The sequence below is a fragment of the Sinocyclocheilus rhinocerous genome, unplaced genomic scaffold (genome assembly GCF_001515625.1).
Source record: "Sinocyclocheilus rhinocerous isolate Xijiao unplaced genomic scaffold, SAMN03320098_v1.1 scaffold1302, whole genome shotgun sequence".
NCBI lineage: Eukaryota > Metazoa > Chordata > Actinopteri > Cypriniformes > Cyprinidae > Sinocyclocheilus > Sinocyclocheilus rhinocerous.
Genome location: NW_015623473.1, coordinates 26,279 through 44,933, shown reverse-complemented (window position 1 = coordinate 44,933; position 18,655 = coordinate 26,279). Strand labels below are relative to the sequence as shown.

The following is an 18,655-nucleotide window of genomic DNA, read 5'->3' as shown; positions in this document are numbered from 1 at the left end:
ACATATTTTAATTTGACATGCAACATAGATAAAGTCATAGAAAGTAACAGCTACACGCAATATTGTAATCCTAAAATTCATGTCGTACTTGCAATGCATGCTCGAGTAGTCGATTGTTTCCGACAGCACCGTCTAGTGGTTGAAGTAGTCGATCACTCGACTAGTCTATGCAAGCCCTACCATATACACACATATTGTATACACTTATTATATAATATAGCTCATATATAGAATATTATATATAAACAAGTTCGGCAGAATACGTGGTTTCTAGGGAGACCAAAACACATTTGTATCTTGACACTGGCAGGCAGTTTTTTTGGAACAGCGCTGACACTCTAAAAAGCCGAGATGTTCATTTTCTGGCTTTAAGAGCCTTGCTATGGTAGTAATCAAACACACACACACACAAGCACAGCTTGAGACAAATTGACTACAAGGCATTTGACATCCCAGTAGCTGGAAGCAAGCTGTCCATCTCACTTATATGTTTGGCCTCTTTGTTCCTAAATCCTGACCTGCAGGAAAAGGGAGGATGCAGTGAAAAACAGAAGCACACGGACCCGATGGAGGAATCAAAAGTGCTAATCAGGCATCTCGCAAGGCCTAACGAGCCGGAAACATCCACTGAGGGGTCAAACAGACCTGATCATTCGTCCATCCAACGCCCCTTCCCTCTCAGACAATTTCACACACACTAATTGCCCAGAATTTCCCAAAAGATTTAGTTTAACTATAAAAATAGTCAGAAAATCTAAAAGGAACATAGACAAGATTCCATAATTCATTATTTGGAATCAGTCTTAAAGGATATTTTAGGCTTGTAACATTACAGAAAATAAAAACTAGATCTCAACAGGACAGCTACACGCAATATTGTAATCCTAAAATTCATGTCGTACTTGCAATGCATGCTCGAGTAGTCGATTGTTTCCGACAGCACCGTCTAGTGGTTGAAGTAGTCGATCACTCGACTAGTCTATGCAAGCCCTATGTTATTTTGACTGGGTCATTCTAATATGCTGATTTGGTGCTCAAGAGACATTTATGTTGCTTAATATTTTTGTGGAAACCATGATACAAAGGCTACGTTCACACTGTCAGTTTTTGGGATTGACAACCGCATGTACTTACAGGTGTGAGTCTCGAAATGTCCCGTTCACACAGCAGCTCACAGTTGTGTTTAGAATACTGTCTGTATGAATGTGCAACGGGAGTCAAGCCCGTATTCCTTACCAGTAAACATAGCGACAGTGACCAAAGTAAAATCAAAGTTGGCGACGTGCATAAAACTGAAAATCTTATCACTTTCTGACACGACAAGAGTCCAATCGAGCTGCGAGTTCTTTCGTCAAATCTTCATTAACCGACAGCAGCTTTTATATTTGGGTGGAGAGCGGAGCATTTGGATCGCGCGCAGAACACAAAACTGACGGGAGCGGATCCGGTGGAAAACTGACGGGATCTAAAACGTTCAGATGACACGCAGCTCATTTCTCCGTCACTGTAAGTTACCGAAAACACACATGAAAACACGTAACACACGGTAGACGCGCGTTTGTGCGGCAGAGCGGCTCTCTCTCGCACTGTATGACGTGACAGACAACTAGTTGTCCAGTCCTGTTCCGTTCACACAGCGCGTGTGTTCCGAGAATGCGGTTGTGAGTCCTGAAAATTTACAGGTGTGAGTTCGGTTACAGAATGCGGTTGTCACGCCCATAAATAACTGAACCGTGTGTGAAAATAACCGTATTAAGGACTCAAAAACAGCCGTATTCTGCTGCTGTGTGAACGTGGCCTAATATTACTCCCAATATGATGAATTGCCAAAAAAAAAAAAATTTCAAGAAAATCTTTGCAAACTTTATTGCCATTATTTATTTTTAAATGTCTAGGACTGGTGTGATTCCCAACGCAATATGATAAAATGCCTTTGTATGACATAAGCAATTTAAAGAAAATCTTTAAGAATTTTTCCCCATGGAATTTTCTTTAAATGTCCATCAGGAAGTTGATATTCCAACACAACAGCCAATAGGACTATGAGAATCAAATATGAATCAAAAACCCTGTAAGAATTACAGTTTATCCACTAGGATCGTATTTGACTCTTAAGGGATTCTTATATGATCCTACTGGGATATTTTGGGATTGGCTCCAATTATGACTGAAATCCCTCTAGGAATTCCAGAAAAATATTTAAGGCATGCAAAGCTAATCCAAGTGAGAGAAAAAGAGAGTGTGAGAGTGTGTGTGTGTGTTGAAGGGTTTAACGTGTGAATATCATTGGTCATGTCTCTAAAACTGCAACAGGCAACAAAATACAGACCATTTAAACTAGTTGCCCGCTGGTACAGAATCAGCCATAGGAAGTGTTTATCTCCCAGCAGAGGGTACACACGCACACATCCTTGACCAGCGTCTGGCACAGTGCTGACGACATTCACATGCTAGTGTATTTTTATCATTTTGGATGGATGGATGGATGGATGGATGGATTTCAGAACAACAACATACCGATATCAGTAATAAATAAATGCATAATACAAAAATAAAGTGGTCTATCTCTGAAAGAAGTCCTGTTCCAATGCAATATATACATCTCTAATAAAAGCTATTACTTTATGCTAAACCATGAGAGACAAACAATTACAATCCATCAAGGCTTTCAGACGTTCTCCGAGAAATAGGAGGTGACAGCATGTATCTGATAAGTGTGTGCTTCCAGCCCAGACGAACCACGTCTGTTTCAAGAAGGTTATTCAGACTCATTACTATCTCATCAAGAAAGGCCCATTCGTTAAGACAATTAATTAGAGTAGCGGACGCCTGTGGAAATTGATAATAATAATAATGAAGGGCGTGATGGCTGCTGATTGGTTGACGGGGCAGGGACCCAGGTGCAGGTTTTACGGTTTTTAATTGCAGTCGAGCGTTTTGCACAATGTGTTTTATTAGTTTTATCCGCCGCGGTTGACTTGTTAACCTCTTTTGAAGTGGTGCGCGGGAAGCGCTGATATGTGTGACTTGTCACTTATGTGAAGAGTTAGCAAATTATCAGTGAAGAGGATGAGCAGAGACTCGAGAAACGCTCTCAAGCTGTCAGTCAAGTGTTTCGGAGAATGTGAGGCCTAATGAAGACGCCGTGGAGCTCCGCTGGCAGCCTATAATTAACAGTTTAGAAAGGAAACTGAAGTGTAACGTCAGCACATTAATTAAAGCACTGGTGATTAAAATAAAATAAAATAAATAACAATAATTATTATCAACATTATTATTATTATTATTATTATTATTACTTATAGTAATAATTAAATCATTTAAGCACCCATTACAATTGTATTATTATTATTATTATTATTATTAATAATAAATATAAAATAAATACAATAATTATTATTTTTATTAATACATACGTGTATATAGTTATTAATATTAATGCATAAAATACACATTTATTTATTTGACTAAAATATGTATTATTTTACATAAATAAATAAAAAATAAACTAATAAATAAACTATTCACTAATGTCTCAAAAAAGTCTACATCAGTTGTGTGTGTACTATTTATTTATTTATTTATTTTTCCTCCTCCTTAAAATTAAATAAATAAATAACAATAATTATCGACATCATTATTATTGTTAATAAAGTATGAATTATAATAATTAAATCATTTTAAGTACCAGTTAAAATTGTATTATTATTAGTAGTAGTAGTAGTAGTAGTAGTATCATTATTATTATTATTATTAAATATAAAATAAATACAATAATATTAATTAATATTAATATTAATGCATTAAATATAAATTTATTATATTTATTTTACTAAAATATGTATTTAAATAAATAAATAAATAAATAAACTATTCACTAATGTTTAAAAAAAAAAGTCAGTTGTGTGTGTGTACTATTTGTGTGAATATGAAATAACTTTCATCGCAGATGGTTTGGTCACTATAATAATCAATTCATAATGATGCCATCTGTTCAGGAGTGACCACCTGAAAGAAAGAAAAGTTTAACACACAGCCTGGTTGTTAAACACGCTGTTCTCATCAGCGAAGCCTTAAGAAAGTGTCAAATGAAAAAGTCAGCAAGACAAAGACTGACTGACACTTTGACGGTTTAAAGTGTGGAAGGATATGGAATCATAAATGAGCAGAGAGTAAAGTCCCAATTCATCTCTTATTCATCTTCTCTGAGGTCCGTGCAACCGATAAGACATAGCCTAGGAGGGAATGATGGGAAAAATTCAGTGTAACAAAAGAGAAAATATACCATGATATTACTCCGAAAATATATCATGGAAATCCACTACCATGACACTAACGTAACGATAGACGATGACCAGTTTAATGATAGTAAATATCATGAACATAATATTGCAAAATGTAATGGGTATTTATTTTACACAGTATTTACTAAAAATCCTCAATATAAAATAAAAAAAATACATTTAAAATTCAATAAAAAATAAAATGTAATTTAAAAAATAAAATCAAAATTAAATAAAAATAATAAAACTAAATAAGAACATTAAATTAAATAAGAATATTAAATTTAAAATAAAATAAAATAAAATAAAATAAAATCTTATGCTATAATCTATTGCAGGGGTGGCGAACTCCAGTCCTGGAGAGCAGCAGCCCTGCAGAGTTCAGCTCCAACCCTAATTAAAACTCACCTGCCTGTAGCTTTCTAGTAACCCTTCAGACCTTGATTAGCTTGTTCAGGTGTGTTTGATTAGTGTTGAAGCAAAACTCTGCAGGACGGTGGATCTCCAGGACCGACGTTCTACAAACCCTGATCTATTGCTATCCTTTTAAAACAACTAAATATCAGAATCTGAATACAATACTTTTTTTTAAATGCCAATATCAGTCAGCAACCAATATTATGCCTATAATGTGCATCCCTGCAGGTAATCAAACAGTAAAACGTTATTACAATTTGAGACCAATCAATCGGTCAATCATAGTACTGGCACTGTACTCTTTGAAGGGAAATGCTGTTGCCACAATACACAAGTTTAGCAATTGATGTAGCAAATTATTAGAGATGCACTGATCGATCGGCCAGGGATCGGTATCGGCTGATTTTCCTCATGATCGGCCCGGATCGGTGATCGGCCGGTCAGTCTCACTTCTTTCCGATTCCGAGCCGATCCGTTTTGTTACCAGCGGCACAGGCATAACGTCAGCCGCGCATTCTCGCTCTCTTCTCTCCGACAACCCCTTCTCTCTCTCACACACGTCTCATTCGCTCCGGTTAAATAGTGCTTGTATTGCGCATTATTTTAGCCATTCCTGCAGGTTTCGCGCTTATACCAAACGCGCGCGCACCACCACTGATCTATATTAGTGGAGCGCACAAGCCGAGCTCAGTCTCAAACAGCTTGTGAGCCACAAATACCAAAATGAGTGGCTAAACGTTCAAATACATAAATTATGTCAAAATGTCAGTAATCAAATATAAAATAACACTGGATGTGTTATTTTACATTTGATTACTTTAATTTCTATAGTATTTCTTAACTTAATAAAAACTTACTTAACCTGAAAAACAAGTAGTTTCATAGCTCTCTTTATTCTATTGCATTTATTTGTGCTGTTGTTTGCATTTTTTTTTATTTGTTCTTATTTTATTACTGACTTTTTACTTGTGTTTTTTTATGAAAATAAAAATTTGCGTTGAAGAAAAGTAGATTTTTGTTTGTATATGCTGTCAATTATAGTTCTTAGAAAGAAAATCGGAATCGGCTAAAATTGGTATCGGCAGATCACACTAACAAAAAATCGGAAATCGGAATCGGCCAAAGAAAATTGCAATCGGTGCATCTCTACAAATTATATAAACACAATTAACCAACTGAAAGTTGTAAATGAAGTTTCCAATCCCAAACAATGTATGACTGAATATGTGTGTGAATATGTACATCAGGCTGTTCTTTGAAAGAGGTCACTCTAAATGACGCTTGTTTCATGTTTGGTGCTAATGATCTGATTAAACAGAAATGTTCTTTACTGTGTGCATTCAGAAAGAAACTACTGGCAAAGCACAGCATTCTCTCATCAAAGCCTTTGTTCTTTGAGTCGAGAAACATTCCCCCAGTCTGGGAAATCAATGCTGGGAAGAGGATAGAGCAAAACACATGGAAATGAGAATGCATAAAACATGGATGCCCAATGAGATCCGACCTGCATCATACTGCCGGATTCCTTTCTTCTGCTAATATTAGAAGCCAAAGCTAAAAGCAGCTCGTGCTCTTAGAAATGCAAAGTGACAGCATCAGCCCACCCATCACAACTACAATGAATATTAATATTTAGTGTCAGGAGAAACTTTTTCACTTTTAGTGGCGCATGCTAAGCCAAACATCACTGTAAGTCTTGCTCATACTTAAGGGTTTGGGATTTAAACTACGGTATTAAACTCTGTTACATAACCATAACACATGCAGTATCATATGCGCCACAGACATGACTAAAAATAGATAAAACGTGAAAATCTCAGAAACTTGCACTACTGTTCAAAAGTCTTGGGTCAGTAAGATTTTACAATATTTTTGAAAGAAGTCTCTTATGCTCACCAAGGCTGTATTTATTTGGTCAAAAATACAGTAAAAAAAAAAACAGTAATATTATGAAATAATATTACAGTTTAAAATGACTGTTTTCCATTTCAATATATTTTAAAATGCAACTTATTTTTGCAATAGTAAAGCTGAATTCTCAGCATCATTACTCCAGTCTTCAATGTCACATGATTCTTCAGAAATCAGTGCACTAATTTGATGCTCAAGAAATATTATTATTATTATTAAAAGAATCCTGAAAAGTATGTTTTCCACAAAAATGCGTTTGTGATAGTAAATCTGAATTTTACCATCATTACTGATCTTCAGTGTCACATCCAGTAATCATTCAAATACACGAATTTATATAATAATAATAATCCTTAGAAAAACAATAGGGCCTGCGCCTTACCGGCTTGGGCCCTAATAATAATAATGATTAAGAATTATTATTATTATTACAAAACATGATATTTTTCAGGATTCTTTGAAGAATATAAAGTTCAAGTATTTAACAGCATTTACTTGAAATATCATTTTTTGGAAGATTTCTTGAAAAGTATTTTTCGATTAATTTGCATCCAATAAATAAATAAATAATAAAACACTTACTGACCCCAAACTTTAGAACTGTAGTCTACTTTATATTGACGGAGGTAGCAAATCTAGAAAACAGAATATCATTAGTGGTCGACCGATATATCGCCAAGGCCGATATTTGGCATTTTCGAATATCGGCATCGGCCGATAAGTTTTTCTGTTTGGCAGATGCGTTCGAGGCATGCATGTGACCTGCATGATCGTGTGTTCTCTGTGTGACTTTCGGTCCGTACAAATTGAATGCTTTAAACATTCAATTTGTGATTTCAAATTATGCTGCGCTTTATGCATTTGCCCACTGTCATAGTCATGTCATTTTCACTGTGTGATGTATGTAATATGAGTGTTACCTTGGCTTTATTTGAAAAAAATATGATCCCCAATGCACACAAACTTCCCAGATTACTGAGTGCTCTGTTGGTTACAGTTTACTTCCTTTTTAATTATATTTTTATAGATATTTATTTATTTGTGAAAAATACTTTGTCATCTAAAGTCTAAGTATGTTTATTTTACAAATTAAATTTTTTATCCATTTTCAAACGATTTCAAATTTCTTAAATATTAATTAAAATAAATACAATTATATCGGCTTTATATCGGCCACCCTGCTTTCCAAGATATCGGCATCGGCTGTCAAAAAAACAATATTGGTCGACCACTAAATATCATAGACTGAAAATACCCTAAACAATAATTTTATGCTCTATAAACGACTTTGAACACCTTAGCAATAGCAACGAAATGGCTGTAAACCACACATGGAACCTTTTCTGTATTATGGCTGTTGCCATAGAAACAAAAAAAATCTTGGCACATTAAAAAAAAAAAAAACACACACACATACGAAAGACATTAAAGATCTAACTTTATAAGGCCAAAAAGCTGTAGAATATGAAAAAATATAACAAATGAATAAAAAGTATCACAGATCATTGACCATCATATTTTCAGTGAATCTCTGTTAAAGTAATTCTACTCACTCCTGAATGCTTTATGCAGCTGAAACTGTGACTTTGTGGCGACAAATTCAGGCACGAAATCATGGCTGTTTTGTTCATCAGTGAAAATAAGTTCCCACAGCTCTTTCCCCAGTTTCTGAATAGCCTTAATCAATCAAATTCTTCATGTATTATGAGATTTTTTTTATTAGAATCATCCTTCTGCATTTGAAATGTAATCGAATGAACCTGCGGCTCATATTAGCTGAATAGTGCTTAACTATGCCAGCAAATTGAGAAAACCGCAGTAGTTAAGCGTTCAGCTCGAGCAATCAGCCTCTATTCAGCGAGCATGATTGCTCTCTCAATGACGACAGACGTGAAATGAAAAAAGACAAATGCGTTTCAAAATTAGCTGGATGCCAGTGATGCTAACTATTGACTTAGCATGCATGCTGGCCTGCTATATATTTTAAATGTTTGTGGCCCAGAGATGCACTACAATCTGCATATTAATTTGCAGTCTACAATTATGTCAATTACTCAGAAGTCGTTTATTCGGAATTAGCTTTTGAAATATGTGCTAATTAGCATGGCAAATTCATTAGGCCTATTTACGAGGTCCAAAACATCACAAGGATGACCATGAAAAAAAATAATCTAAGATAAGGGGAGAAAATGTTTATTTATAAATTCATCAGAAGTACGAGTGGAATCAAGGGCTGGTAAATTGCACAATTGCAGAAAAAAAAGAAGGATCTGAATCATCACTGAAGTTAATTAAATCGATATAAACAGACATCACAACGGTCTTTTATCTCTTGCACACTCTTACTTTTTTGAATAGCTTTTTTCATTGTTTTCTCATCACAGATAAGCTTTTAATCTATGATACTGAGTATTAGGTTTAAAAAAAAATAAACAGCAATATATCACAGAAATGAGAAACATGTTCAGTTTAACAAGGGACGCTGACAATCTCAAAATACAACTGTTGCATAAAAAACTTTTAATATATTCTGTAACTATCATTAAAAAAGGGGGGGAAATGTACACTACTGTTGAAAATTTCGGGGTCAGTAAGACTGTTTTAAAAAAAATTTAAACTTTTATTCAGCAAGGACACATTAAATTGATTAAAAGTGACAGTAAAGATATTTATAATGTTACAAAAGACTTCAAATTTTTCAAATAAATGCTGTTCTTTTGAACTTTCTATTCATCAAAGAATCATGAAAAAAATTTATTATTGTTTGTACAAAAATATTACGCTGTTTTTTTAACATTGATGATAATAATTAATGTTTCTTAAGCAGCAAATAATTATATTAGAATGATTTCTGAAGGATCATGTGAAAATGAAGTCTGGAGTAATCATGCTGAAAATTCAGCTTTGAATCACAGAAATAAATTACATTTTAAAATATATTAGTTTTAAACTGTAATCATATTTCACAATATTACTCTTTTTTTCTGTATTTTTGAATTATTTTTTTTTTTTACTTACAAACCACAAAATGGTAATGTATATAAAAACTATAAATACTAAATAACAAATTCAGTTCATACTAAAATGAACTACATATCGGATCACAAAAACATATGAAAAAAGTAAAAAAATAGTTTAAATAGTGCATTAATTGTTATATAATTTAAATTTACTGTTATTCCTATACACCAAAGAATTACAAAAAAGACTTTAATCAAAACAAATCCGTATATAAATTTCAGTTCATCAAGTAACATCTTTGAAAATTCTCATTTGTTTTCATTAGAATCAGAAACGACTGTTCCCAAATTATGATGGAAATTCCAATAGGAATCCTGCACTGATTCCATTTGGAGTTTTTTCCTGACTAGGTGCTGAATAAAACCCTCCTCTCTAATGGCTGTTAACCTGCCCATTCTGATGGACTGCTATGACAGCACCGGCACACAGGGACAGGCCCATAATGCATCAGTGAGTGACTGTGAGTGGAAGTGAATGATAGGGCTGTACAGGTAATGCGGATCTTGGGAAAGTAAAGTGCTCTGTTATCACAGGGTGTAGTAGGTGCTTTAGGTCATTATCAGTGACTCTGTAGAGCTCAGAGAAACTCTCACACACACACACACACACACACATACATAATCACCATTCATCATCTGGAGTGGCTGATTATGGGCATTAGGCAAAGAGACGGGTGGCTGAACGCATGACAACAGGCTGGGAAAGGTGGGTGAGGAATCCATTATGGTCAGTATGATAATGCAGAATATCAGGTATTATTGACATATTGTACTCCTTAACATTTGTCTTTGAGGCTGACAGCAGTTTAATGCATGCAGAATGAGGGTAGGAGTAATTACAACCGAAACCGTAATCCATGAAGTACACTCAGAAGTGGTTTTAATACTAATTTATCAATTTATTAATTTAAGAAATCAGCATCGACCACTCACTCAATGAACAAAAGTGAACAAGGACGATCCTTCATCGGTCTCAAAAACTAACAGAAGCCTTTTTTTATGTATTTCTGTTGATTTTCTCCAAAATAAGTGTTTGTTTAAATGGAAAGTTACCCAAAAATGAGATTCTGTCATCATCACTATGATGGTTTTCTTTTGTGGAGCACCAAGGGAGCTATTTTTGCACAATGATCCATACAATGAAAGGCAAAAATAACTCCAAGATAACTGAAACAACACTGCCCAAAGTAACCAAAAGTAGCCCATATGACTACTGCACATTACAAGTGTTTTGAAGCAATACAGTACCTTTAAGTGATGATGAAAAAATCCAATGTGTTAAAAATTGCATTTAAAATTTCTTTAATTTGCACCAGGTTTAACATCAAAGACACTTGAAAACCAATGACGTTTGACATCATTGTCATCAAACCAGTCGAAACATGTTTTGACGTCATTGAGCTGAACTCGAACACAGATGGGATTTGAGTGCGACAGAACAAGAAAGGCTTGCAAATAATGGCTTATACCTCACACAAAGCAATCAAAGGCGTATCTCCAACATTCATGTACATGTAATCACATTTTGCTATGCTTTTGATGTTTTTTTGTTTAAATAATTAATTGTTTCATCTTAGTTTTTTGTTGTCAGTTATGTATATTAGGGCTTTATTTTACATATTATGTGGTTATGGTGGTATAATATTATTGTGTTTTGTATTGCACAACACTGTGCTCAATCTATTGTACATCCAAAGCTTGTGGAAAAAGGCTTGTGATGAACTTTGATTCTACATGTAGCTTTCTCATTCCCACCAGTGTTTTTATGGTGGCTGTCAGCATATTATAACAGGTATAAAACAGATTTTTGTAGTTCAGCAGGTTGTTATATTAAAGGGATAGTTCACCCAAAAATGAAAATTCTGTCCTTAATTACTCACCCTCATGTTGTGTTCCAAACCCGTAAGACCTTTGTTCATCTTCGGAACATAAATTAACACAAAGTATTCTCGTAGCTTCATAAAATTACAGTTGAACCAGTATTGATGTCACATGTTTTAGTGATGGCCTTATGACCTTTCTGGGTCTTGAATGTGTCAGTTGCATTGCGGTCTATGCAGGGTCAGAAAGCTCTCAGATTTCATCAAAAATATCTTAAAAGGATAGTTCACCCAAAAATGAAAATTCTGTCGTTAATTACTCACCCTCATGTCGTTCCAAACCCGTAAGACCTTCATTCATCTTCGGAAAACAAGTTAAGATATTTCTGATGAAATCCGAGAGCTTTCTGACCCTCCATAGACAGCAATGCAACTGAAATGTTCAAGGCCCAGAAAGGCAAAAGACAAGTAAAGGCATCAGTAAAATAGTCCATGTGACATCAGTGGTTCAACCGTAATTTTCTGAAGCTGCAAAGAAAACAAAAATAATGTCTTTATTCAACAATTTCTTCTATTCCGTGTCAGTCTTCGACACGCATTCTCGTAGCTTCATAAAATTACAGTTGAACCACTGATGTCCACTGACATGGACTATTTTAACAATGATCTTACTACCTTTCTGAGCCTTAAACGTGTCAGTTGTGTTGCTGTCTATGCAGGCTCAGAAAGCTCTCGGATTTCATCAAAAATATCTTAATTTGTGTTTCGAAGATGAACAAAGGTCTTATGGTTTGGAACAACATGAGGGTGAGTAATTATTGATAGCATTTTTATTTTTGGGTGAACTAATTGTTTAACTCCCTTACTGAAATATACATTAAGTTAAGTGTAAGCCATAAAACCTAAAATGTTGTTACCATATTTTTACAATAAAGTTAAGGCAACCACAGCTAGCAGCATCTTTTAACATATTTGTTTACAGTGCACTTTTATGCCAATTTTTTTCACTTTCTTTTTAGTTTAGAGATTATGTTAGTTAACTCATTTTGTATTCCACTGGAAAATGAAAGCCGTACACATTCAGATTTGTTCTGACATGAAGGAAAGTCAAAAATGATGATCATTTTTGGAAGAACTCTCTCTTTCCGACATCTACCCACACAAGCAGACACCCAAAGATCATCATAATCAACCCAAAATGAGTGAAAGTTCATAAAACCACCACAAAAACAGAATATTAAAGCTAAAAGAGAAGAACTAGAGTGATTAAGTGTTTAACTGACTAAAGGAAACAGTGTGGCAAGTCCTCCCAGCATGACCTCTCCGTCTCCCAGAGTCCACCGGGGCCCCGTCTACAGCAACTCTACGCATTAACGTCATTCATCATCCCACACTGAATATTCATGGGCAGGGCCCGGGGGTCAAGCCAAGCGCCATCACTTCCTGCTGGGGGTTAATGGGCATCAGAGCAGGGGTGGGGCCTTAATCTGATTCCATCACCATGGCAACTTCACCCTAATCAACCTCCGTGGGAGGTGAAGAACGGTCTAATGAAGATGCTGTGACTCCCTCGCACTGGCTTTGTATTAAAGTTGATTAGCATGCGCTACTAACGGTGAGACCTCGTCTCAGTGGAATGTTTCCAAAGGATGATAAAGATTATTATAACAGAGACGAAAGCTGCTTGACTGCATAATGGGCAATAATGGGCCCGGTCAGTGTGAAAAATGGGTTCGCAAGAATGGTTTTTCGGTCTTAATGGAAGGAAAACACTTTCAGGAAGAAAAAGAAAACTGCGTTTAGAATGCAATACTGTGCAGGAATCAATAGCAGCGAGTTAAAGAGTAAAAAAGTTTTCCTCATTTCCTATTCAGCCCAAATTTCATGCCAGAAAGTTTGCCAATAAGCGGTTTTATTGGAGTCAAAACGGCTCTGTTCCAAACCTAAGTGGGCTGCTTATCTAGACAGCAATTTTAGGCATCAAAAAGCTCTTGATGCGAAGAGTGATGTAAACAAGATGAAAGAAAATTATGGTTACACTTCATTTTAAGGTGTCCTTTTATACATTTAAGTACTGAGTAATAATAATTAACTACATATACTTACTAAATGGTTAGGGTTAGGATTAGAGTTTGGCTTGGGTTACTTGCATGTAATTATGCATAATTAATTGTTATTATAATAGTAAGTACATGTAACGTGTAAAAAGGACACCTTAAAATAAAGTGTTACCAAAATTAATAATGCAAGCATCACTTTTGCTGTTGCTCAAACACAAACTTAGTGCCGGTCACGTTGGAAGTTACCTAGCTGGGGACTATTTTCAGGCGCTTCGTAATATCATTGCGCATAAATCTGCATAAATTAACCCAAAGTATTAAACTTCAGCACATAACTAGTCCAGCATCACCTGTGCTACAGCCAGTAAGGACACTTCAAATCAGAGAAGGTGCTTTTTGATTACTTTTCGTAAGTGATCCAACTTATTTTCACATGGTGGACAACAAAATCCCCTGCCTTAGATTGAAAAAAGCAACTTGCAAAGTAACGACTAATTAGCAATTACCCAGAACACCCTAACAACTCCACAGTAATAGGCTTAAAAAAACACTCAATGGCGTAACAACTCTCTGGCACTAGCAACTTTAATGTATTTTCATAAATATTAAATGACCAGAAGCTCTCCTCTAATATACAAACATGCTCAATTTCCATGCATCTTCATGTGTCATCTGCAAATCTGTATTTGTAATTTATATCCATATCACAACAAAAGCACACAGACCATATGAATAAAACAATGAATAAATCAGAAAGGCACTCAGAGTAAAATATCATATTTTTCCATGTCTCTTAATAGCTAAACAGCTGAATTCTGCCACCAACGTGTTTATCTGAATAATAATTTAATTCCTAATAAACTGAACCAGTTTTAAAATCTCAAAAATGTGAAAAACTCAAATGAAAGAAGTGGCTTAATGATTATAAGCTGCTCTGAATATCATATGAATATTTTATTAGTAATTATTCAACCCCTGCTGAGTAAGAATTTATCATTTGTTTCATGTATGCATCTAGACTTATTACTACCATGCTTATTATTCAAATTTAAGAGAGTTTATGAGATTATGCTATGCAAAATGGACATTTCTGACACAAATTGCTTAAATAGTAATATTAACATTCATCAAAAACATTAATATTAAGCATGGCAGATGTAGTTATTCAACACGGGCTTACAGCTTGTTACACAAAAAGTGCAAAAAGTGTTATTAAAAAATAAATGCATAAATGCTGCCAAACTGGTTCCAAACTGAAATAGTGATGATGTCATTGGTGTGTACACCAATCCGCTCAAGGCAGGGAGGGCAGGCTAAACAAGTCCCAACTAAACGTCTGAAGTAACTTGCTTTGCAAGTTCCCACTTCTTCTAGACGTAAAACTGTGTTTATGAATGTCCAGGCAGCACAAAAAAAAACTTGGCAGACTGCAAATATATTGCAGTAGCTTTGACAAGTCACATGACAGAAGGTAGTGCTGTGATTGGCTGACTACCCTCAATGCGATAATGCCCACCAATCATGCTCACAGCTGGTCCGCAAATCTGCAAGAATGAGCCAAACTGGAAAAAACAGATCACCTAGTTACAGACTAAACAACTCACCCACTCAGATAGCATCACATTTGGCCACACCTGAATCCAAATGAACCCTAAATGACACAAAAGCCTGATCTTTGAGTGAGAGGTGAGGTATACCATCATGATACCTTCATTGTTTACTGACCAAATGGTTCAAAAAGAAAGGGATTATTATTAATGATAATAGCCAAACAACTAAAGACTGAACCTGTAAACATCAAATTCAAATGAAAACTGAATTTACAATGACCTAAACAACCCAAACTCACAGAGGGAACTCAATTCAGAAGTCCACCACAGGCCACTGCTATAAACAATCAAAGTGATTTGCCAAACGTAACTGCATTCAAAAATACCGTACATTTTAGTGACGAACACGCTAGATAATATTCACAGTAACACAGAAACAGCCTCTCGATCCAGCTCTAGTGTTTGTGTATAAGTACCACGGTTTCGTACCTTGTCTTTGTCCTCCACCAGTTCTGCTAGCATGTCATCTGGGTCCAGGATCCCCCCATCCACATACTCCACATGGAGTGTCCGCACCAGGAACTCCCCATCCTGTTGAAAACAATAGGTCCATTAGAAGTGCCCCGTTCAACAACAATACAAGAGACTAATCATAAGTTTGCAAGTTTTGGATAGACAACATGCCGTTTCGTTCTTATAATTAGTAGAAATCATATTTCTGTAATCAAAAGATGTACAAATATATTAGCAGATAGAGATTACATCACATTATATTTATCATTATTACACAACTAGGCTAGTTCTGACTCTGAAATTGGATTGGATGAGCTACCGTACAGAATAATTGTCATTTATAACTTATTGAACATCATGTTGTTGCTGACGCCACTTTACCGCAGTGAAAATCAACCACTATAACACACTTTATATCTCACTTTCTTTGAGCACTACTTTATTATAAAAAGATAAGCATGCAAAATACAACAGCATTTGTTTGCCCTCGTTTGACATGCTAGAGGCAAGCTAGCTGAGGCAGCTCTCATTTGTTTTGCCCTTTAATCATGATTAGGAAACAATAGCAGCTTTAATGTACGTCTGATGCTTCCATGTCCATGAATGTATGGAAACTAAGGTAGCGATGACAATTAAAGGTGTTAGTTTCCTGTTGCTCAAAGGTTCAATTATACAGCACATTAATACCGTTACAGCATAGACTAACATATTATAAATTCACAGAGCTCATAGAATCACAGAATTATAAACTATGACTGGCTGTGCTAAATTATGAATATACTGACGACTAAAGTGTGTTTTTCTTTTATTCACTGACTGTACACTATGGCCTTAAGTGCCTTATTGCTTTGATAAGGCCAGGTACATCAAAAAACTGTTTGTTGAGCATCAAATCAGCATATTAGAATGATTTGTGAAGGATCATGTGACACTGAAGGCTAGAGTAATTGTGCTGAAAATTCAGCTTTGACCACTGGAATAAATTACATTTTAAAATATATTGAAATAGAAAATCTGTTATTTTAAATTGTAATAATATTTCACAAAACAGATTAAATGACTGTGATGAATTTATTCTTTTGACCCTGACAAGACAACAGGATGAGATGGGTTACAGGTTGACGGAGAACTTGAAAATTTATGGTGGGAACACATACCTACACATGTAATCAGATAAGATAAGTCAAAGTCGTGAGTTGTCATAGTTTGAATAGCATCAGCTCATTACCAGACAAACTCACAGAACGACTTTCCTGTAGGGTTTAAGGAGAAAAAAAACACTACAATGGTCTGAGAGAACGTGTTTGGCTGGTAACGTATGACATAACAGATCGAGGTCAACGCCTTTCAGTAGAAACCTCAATGAAACTGTTAACACACAGGACAATAATTCCTACAATCATCTTGTCATGTAATGATTAAACAGAGGTCAACACTGCAGTTCAATACAAACAATGAAAGTCATTTTCAATGAAAGTCTTTGTAAAAGCAGCATTAAATTATTTATTTTTGTGAATTTCAGTATGTACACAGTAGAAAACCCAGAAGTAGCTCAATCAAAACTGTGTGAATGATAATTGATCATCTTGGGGGCATCAAACAAATTGTGTATAGTTTAGTAATAATTTAAAGGGGTCATCGGATGCTAAATTCACTTTTACATGTTGTTTGAACTGAAATGTGTGTTGGCAGTGTGTGTACACAACTACCCTATATAATGATAAAAATCTTTTTTTTAAATCTCGATACATCCAAACCCCTTTCTCATATCAAGCCGATCTCAGATTCTTGGCAGAATGACGTAGTTCTGCACAGGCCCCTCCCATGATTGTTGATTGACAGTGACGTCAGTCTTTTTTTTTTTTAAGCACAGCTCCACCCTGAGTGAGCTGTCATCAGTCCACCATTGTTTCGACGCCGGAGTGGTTGTAGACAAGAATGGCTCCTAACTAAGCGATTGATGTGTTTTGTTATTGGATGTTATAATGAACATAGAAGTCGTCATTTACTCCCCACATCTGAACCGCTGAGGACGCAGTAGATTACTTTTGTTTTTGAAGGGAATGCACCCCCCGATCTACCTAAATGCGTCTATGTCCGCACGAATCATTTGTGATCCAGCTTCACCTACAGAAGTGAGTATAGGGTTTTTTTATGAATCTTTGCAAATCGCCTTTCCTAATTAGGGATGCAACGATACAATTTTTTCAGAACCGATCCGATCTGATACCAAAAATTCGGAGTATCGGCCAATTCCGATCCGATACCAGTGCAGTTTTTTTTTTTAAATCAGTGTATAATTTTTAGGATCATTTTTCGGATCAGCAAGAAAAGAAAAATATTTCAATTTTCAACTTGCTTTCCATTTATTACTTAAAGCGAATTAAGCAAACACTACTACTAGTAGCAAATACTACTAGATTAACTAAGAAAGTTTAAAGAGACAAGAGAACAGCCAGTAAAAATAAGAACAAATACACAAATTACAAGCATAGATAAATACAACATAATAGGTTACAAATAAAATAAGTTGGTAGTATTCAAATACAGAAATGTAATAATTAGGGAAAATAACACTGCATAGTGTTCACTGTATAAATTAAATATAGATTTTTATCACAGCTGTTTTGTTGTTTGATGATCATTAATGACAGCAGCAGTATTTATAGGCCGCTGTCCCTTTAAGACCTGATGCACGGATCCGATATAATGATACACATCACATCCGATTTTTTTCTCAGCTGTTTTCATTCACTTGAGACATAACTGACTGCGTTTACCTGAATGATTGTTGAGATGGGTATTTTGTCAATTTTATGTGTATGTGTCTGTTCAGAGGATTCAGAAGAAGATTCAGTTCGGTGTTCACGCGCCGTCTGAAATGCGTGTGCGGCTGTGCGCGTAGAGAACAGTGCGTGAGTAACGAATCAAGTTCCCTTTCGCCTTTTCTATCTGGAATTGTTTAAAATTCGCTTGCTTGTGTAAATACGAACAAATGATAAACTGACGAATCGTGGGGCTTGGTCCGTACGGATCACGGATCAACTACGATCCGTTTAACCACTAATCATCACTCTTGTG

At 35.4% G+C, this 18,655-nt stretch overlaps 1 protein-coding gene across 1 annotated transcript in view; it reads right to left on the bottom strand.

The window, feature by feature from the left end:
- Positions 1-15,660, bottom strand: part of LOC107749732 (partitioning defective 3 homolog B-like) — a 146,354-nt gene extending 130,694 nt beyond the window's left edge. The window contains exon 1 of the mRNA XM_016564915.1: positions 15,551-15,660. Within this exon, the coding sequence (XP_016420401.1) occupies positions 15,551-15,583 (33 nt within the window). The 5' untranslated portion in view covers positions 15,584-15,660. The remainder of the gene's footprint in view (positions 1-15,550) is intronic.
- Between the last annotated feature and the right edge of the window lie 2,995 nt (positions 15,661-18,655).